The sequence below is a fragment of the Rhincodon typus genome, chromosome 24, assembly GCF_021869965.1.
Source record: "Rhincodon typus isolate 14 chromosome 24, sRhiTyp1.1, whole genome shotgun sequence".
In the NCBI taxonomy this organism is placed as follows: Eukaryota; Metazoa; Chordata; class Chondrichthyes; order Orectolobiformes; family Rhincodontidae; genus Rhincodon; species Rhincodon typus.
In genome coordinates this window covers 33,636,811-33,642,739 of record NC_063355.1, presented here as the reverse complement: position 1 = coordinate 33,642,739, position 5,929 = coordinate 33,636,811, and the positions used below count along the sequence as shown (strand labels likewise).

The following is a 5,929-nucleotide window of genomic DNA, read 5'->3' as shown; positions in this document are numbered from 1 at the left end:
GGACTGCCCTTCTCACCACCAGCCAAGCTACATCTTGGTGCTGGTTGGAAAGTGCCTCATCACCAGAATTCTGTCAAATAACTTTGATGGTCTTCTCAGGAAACCATGCGACAGGTTGTACCCTCTCCTTTTCCCATAGGGTCTCAAGCTATGTGCTAACCACTTCCTGATAGACTTGTGATCGAAGGGGTTTTTCTTTACAAATTTTTCCACGAACGACAGGTGATACTGAACAGATATTCATTGCGTTCTGTACCATTCACAACACTGAGGACAGGTAGAACCTTAATACATAGCAACACTTGGTGTTTGTGTACCATTAGTATATATACAGCGTGATGCAGCCACACACAACGGATGAGGGCAGGATTTGGCACATCTTTTCCCAGCCCTTATCCAGAACTTTGTACATGGTGTCCCTGCAGACACGGTCCATCTATGACCTCCAGATGAAGTGGAAGATAGCTCAAGTGACTGCAAAAGCACAGATTCGGGGAATGGCTTAGACCTGGGCCACGTGCAGCAATACCAACACTACCTCATACTTGATGACCAGACTTTTACCCACAATGGACGGGGGTGGGGCTCCAATAGGCCCAGTTCCTGCCTCACCTTGGCAATATGCTCCTCCCAAGTTTTTGCAAATGCCCCGGCCCCTTCAAATCATTGTTCCAGTACATTCAGGTAATTTGTCCTGACAATGAAGGGGGCAAAGGATTGGTCAGGCCAGTTCCCAAAGAACATGCTCTCTCTCTTGCCTTGATTTACCTTGGCTCTCGAGGCCAGTTTGAACCGGTCACAGAAGCTCACGAGTCTGAAAGCAGAAAATAGCAGTCATCCACAGACAGGGAGGCTTCAAGCTGCAGGCCTCCGCTGCCTGGAATTGTCACCCCTCACATCCTTCCTGATGAACTCGGCAAAAGGTTCTATACAATACAAACAAGGCAGCAGAGAGACAGCAATCTTGCCCGAGTCCATATTTGATTGGGACACTTTCTGATTCAGACACTTTCTGATTCCCATCCATTGATTGAGATCCTAACAATGTTGATGCAGAGCCAATTTTGCATTCTCTTCCCAAAACCCATTTTAGAGAGAACATCTCACTTGCAGGTGTGGAATATCCCATCAAAGCACTTCTCTTGGTCTTGGCTGATGAGACAGGCGTCCATGCCCCTGTCCTGCACATAGGCGATCATATCCCCGAGGACTGCATGGACTTCAGAGATCTCACTGCCTGCACAGTACAGGTTTGGTTGGGATGAATCACCTGATCTGGTTGGCAATGACCATTTCTGAAGAAGGGTCTAGACCCGAAACGTCAGCCTTCCTGCTCCTCTGATGCTGCTTGGCCTGCTGTGTTCATCCAGCTCTACACCTTGTTATCTCAGGCAATGACCTTAGACAGGATTTTGTAATCTGCATTCAGCAGTGAATTCTCCCTCCTCCACTTGTAGATGGTGCAGATGATGCTTTTCCTCATAGAGTTACATATGCAATCTGTCCGAAGCATACTGTCTAAGAGAAAATAAGAGCTAAGAGTGAGAAAATGCGTTAGCCGTGCTGAATACAACGCATAACATGTGGTAACGGGCCTTCTCAGTCATGTCCTGAAATATTAATTGTTTATTTCTCCCGTGAGACGCTTCCTAACCTGCTGAGTATTTCCTACGCCTCGAAGTATGCCCGCCATCAAAAATTCGGAGGACCCGCCAGCCTCCAGGAGCTATCCCGGCATCCCTCCTGATAAATGCCCCGGCAACCGGGGGACGCTGTGACGTCACGGTCTGACGTGCGGCACCGTGTGGTAGCGCATGCGTCTTTCATTAAGATGCGTTGTGGCCGCAATGGTGGCCTGTCGATCGCGGGGTTTCTTGTAGCCGGCGAGTGAGGTAGCCAGCGGCTGCTCTTCAGCATGTCGGGCACGGAGAGTTTTTCGATCTGAAGCCGTTAGTTGTCGTATCTGTTTTGAAGCTGGATTAAAAGGGGAATAGTGTTCTTCCCCTTTCCCAGGCCCCCTCCCTCTTCCCCCTCTTAGTGGGCCTTGTTCTCATCTTCTCCCACTGCCCACCAGTTCGGCTGCTTTCTGGGGAACCCGAGCGTGTTCCGTCCTTTCCCTTTCCTCTCACCCCTATTTCCACTCACCCCCACCATCCCCCTCCCCCTCCCGGTTTAAGATCAGCAGGATGTCTGAGGACGGCGTAGACAGGGTGATTAAGGTAAGAGTGAGACCGTGTCTCATGGTAGTTCCGATGTCCCAAGTCTGTCGATTGGATTGGGGCACAATAGCAACAACAGTTCATCCTTAAAATGGTTCAGTTGCTTACAGGAAATGGAGCTTTAAATGCTACATGTGGGACTTGTGCGTCATTAGGACTGTTGCTCACATCCAGACTTTTTTTAATTTCTGCACTGACAGCATTTATCTGCCAGCTACCCTAGGGAGGGAAAAATCCAACACTTGCAGAAGTGCACAATAGACCTCAACTCTGCTACTTGGAGATTTGAAAATATGACCCTTTGAGCTTTACACTTCTGGTAAAATAAATGTCACTGGTGTTATTTCAGTGCATTAATATCAGCCTTTGTTTAATTTTGAAGTGACGCCTGCAGTTAGGATTTATGACCTGAATAATGAAACAGCTTGGAAGCTCATTTAAGTTGAGCATTTAAAGAAATGAAATATGTTAGCTCTTCACTTTTTAAAAAGCAATGCCCTTGAAAACCTCATAGCTGAAGACACCCTGATAGCATGCTTGAACTAAATGGATCACATTTTTACACTCAACTAGGCATCATGCCAGATGAGTCAAATGTATAACCCTGTTAATAGTTATATTCACTTCTAGATTAATGTATTTTTCTGTGAGCCCTCCAACTAATGAGTTTGGATTTGAAAGTCTTGAGAATTTTTATTTTTCTGTGCACCCAAAATTGAGCATCTGTGGGTTTTAAAAGGATCATGAATTGTCAGTGTTGTTACTTCCCTAAGAGTGGCTTGTCTGCTCCAGATATGCAACTAGAGGTGGAAATGCTTTTCCTTCACAAATAAATTGTAATACAGCTAGTTCAATTATGTGGTCAGCATACACAAGTATTAACACGTAAATCAACAATACAATTGTCTATTTCATCATGGTGTATTAACATACTGGTACTGCTAAGCTGTCTCTTGGTCTAATATTTAAAGTATGAGGTGTCAAAGGATTTTCATTTTGTTGTGAGTAGAATGAAAGATTTTGTGTTCAATGCTTGGTTGTTATGTTTATCTCAGTTTTTTAAAAAAAATTCTATATTGGAGTCTGTACCCTTGGGTTGAATTCTGTTGAATTATTCTATTACTTTAGTAGATGATTGCCACTTTAATTATTATGCTGTAAAAGGGATCAAAGGTCTTCATGTCAATAGCCTGCCAATAAAATAAAAGTTGGTGGAGCCTTGATAGTTGTTGGATGCTTATATAAAAGTTTTATTGTCTTGTAGAACACAAACTAGCTGCATTGGGCCAGCCATTCAGTAATGTCTTGCACAAGGGAGAAATAGTGTCACCTTGACATTGTGGAAAATTCACTGCAATTCAACAGTATATATAGTTCACAGTCTTAGCAGAGAACGTTGAACAGATATGTGCTTAAAGTTTCCGAGCAGCAAATTCTGTTTGTTTTTTTGTTTTCTGATTGCCTCTTGTCCTACATCATCAACATCTACAATAGCAACTGACTGATCCAGACTTGTTATTACACTGAGAGGAGAGCACTATCTGCTGATGTTATTTCCACTGATGATCCCATTCTCTGTGAGAACATGTTTGAGTGTTATTCCCTCTTTTCTCACAGGTGCTTGGCATAGCCACATACATCTTGATTGGTTTTGTATTTTGCTGGTCTGTGCCAAAAGTTGGATTTGCTGTTTCTTTGCTGCCAAACATGAATCATGGTTCAATTGAATCTTTTACAATTAAAATATTTAGAAAACCAAACACAGACACAAACTCTGTTTCATCAGCACTTTTGTCGTAATCCTCACGGGGGTGGTCTTGGGCTGAAACAGGTTATTTGCACTTTGATCTTCTGACCACTTATCCACTCTGTAATAAAGACCCTTACTGGCACCTTTATAATATTGTCTGCCTCTGCTGCTGCCTCAGCTTATTTGCTGCTGAAATCATTACTCTTGCTTTAAACAAAGCTATTCCAGCGTTCTCCCATCTGGCCTTCCATCTTCCACAGATAATAAACCAGTTCATGCAAAACCCTGCAGTTTGCAACATCTTTGCATCAAGTCATCCATTACTCCTGTTCTTACTGAACCACATTTGGATCCCCAGTCTACTGACATGTTGGCTCTAAAATTATTCTCCTCTTCACATCCTTGAACAACCTGGCAAATGCAGAGTAATGTTGATAAATGTGAGGTTATCCACTTTGGCAGCAAAAACAGGCAGACAAATTATTATCTGACTAGCAATTAGATTGGGAAAGGGAGAGATGCAGCGAAACCTGGGTGTCCTTGTATACTAGTCACTGAAAGTAAGCATGCAGGTGCTGTAGGTGGTGAAGAATGGTAAAAGAATGTTGGTCTTCACAGCGAAAGGATTCAAGTGCAGGAACAGGGTTGGCTTGCTGCAGTTGTACAGGGCATTAGAGAGACCACACCCGGAGTATTGTGTGTAGTTTTGGTCATCTTATCTGGGCAAGGATGTTCTGGCTATTGAGGAAGTGCAAAGAAGTTTTCCCAGACCGATTCATAGGATGGCAGGACTGACATACAAAGAGCGACTGGATCAGTTAGTACTATATTCACCAGAGTTTGGAAGAACGAGGGGTGATCGTATAGAAACCTATAAAATTCTGATAGGATTAGACAGGGTAGATACAAGAAGGATGTTTTCGATGACCAGGGCTTCACAGTTTAAGAATGACAAGTAGGCTTTTTATCATAGAGATGAGTAAAAATGTCTTCACCCAGAAAGTGTTGGGCCTGTAGAATTCTCTGCTACAGAAAGTGATTTGGGACCAAATCACTGAATATTTTCAAGAAGGAGATATGTGTATTTCTTAGGACTAAAGGGATCAAAGGATATGGGGAGAAAACAGGAACAGGGTACTGAGTTGGACGATCAGCAAAGATCATATTGAATGGCAGAGCAGGCTTGAAGGACCAAATGATCTATTACTGCTCCTATATTCTGTCTTTCTATTTTCCTTTTCTCTTACCAGTAATAATCGTTTAGATTAGGTGCTAGTTAAAACATTACACTTATCCACATTTCTGATGAGAAGAAAGTTGTTTTGGGCAACTTCAAATTAAATATTTGAGCTATTGATTGCACCTACGTCTGCATGGATGTTAAATGTGATTAAATTTTATTGCATGATAATACATCAATGCTCTAAGGGTGTGAGCTTGCAATATACATACTAATTGATGCCATCACTTCCATGTGACAATTACCCATCTCAAATTCAAACTTAGAAGGAAAGTGTTCAGATTGTTCGGTCACAGTGGGAAAAGGAAAATCAAATTCTTGTGTGCTACCTAGCATCTTGATTGGGTATAAGGAAAGACTTTGAAGAGATGAAACTATAAACTTTATTTAAAGAAATGTTACTTTGGTATGGCACTGTTGGTAAGATGAGGCATTTGATATTCACTTTTTTAAAAAATCAGTTTCTTTAAATGTATAATTTGTATTCATTTTTATAACGTTCAAACTTGAGGGTTCTGACTTTTAGATTAGTGCAGTCTATACCAAATCTATGCATTATTGAGTACAGCTGTCTGCCTTTTTTTATTGGAGATAGTAGGAATTGCAGATGCTAGAAAATCTGAGATAACAAGGTGTCGAGCTGGATGAACACAGCAGGCCAAGCAGCATCATAGGAGCGAGAAGGCTGACGTTTCGGGCCTAGACCCTTCATCAGAAATG

The 5,929-nt window shown here is 42.5% G+C and overlaps 1 protein-coding gene across 1 annotated transcript in view; it reads left to right on the top strand.

Annotated features, from left to right (window-relative positions):
• Positions 1-1,808: 1,808 nt before the first annotated feature.
• Positions 1,809-5,929, top strand: part of LOC125481018 (MAP kinase-activated protein kinase 5-like) — a 45,328-nt gene continuing 41,207 nt past the window's right edge. The window contains exon 1 of the mRNA XM_048611739.1: positions 1,809-2,219. Coding sequence (XP_048467696.1) covers positions 2,187-2,219 — 33 coding nt within the window. The 5' untranslated portion in view covers positions 1,809-2,186. The remainder of the gene's footprint in view (positions 2,220-5,929) is intronic.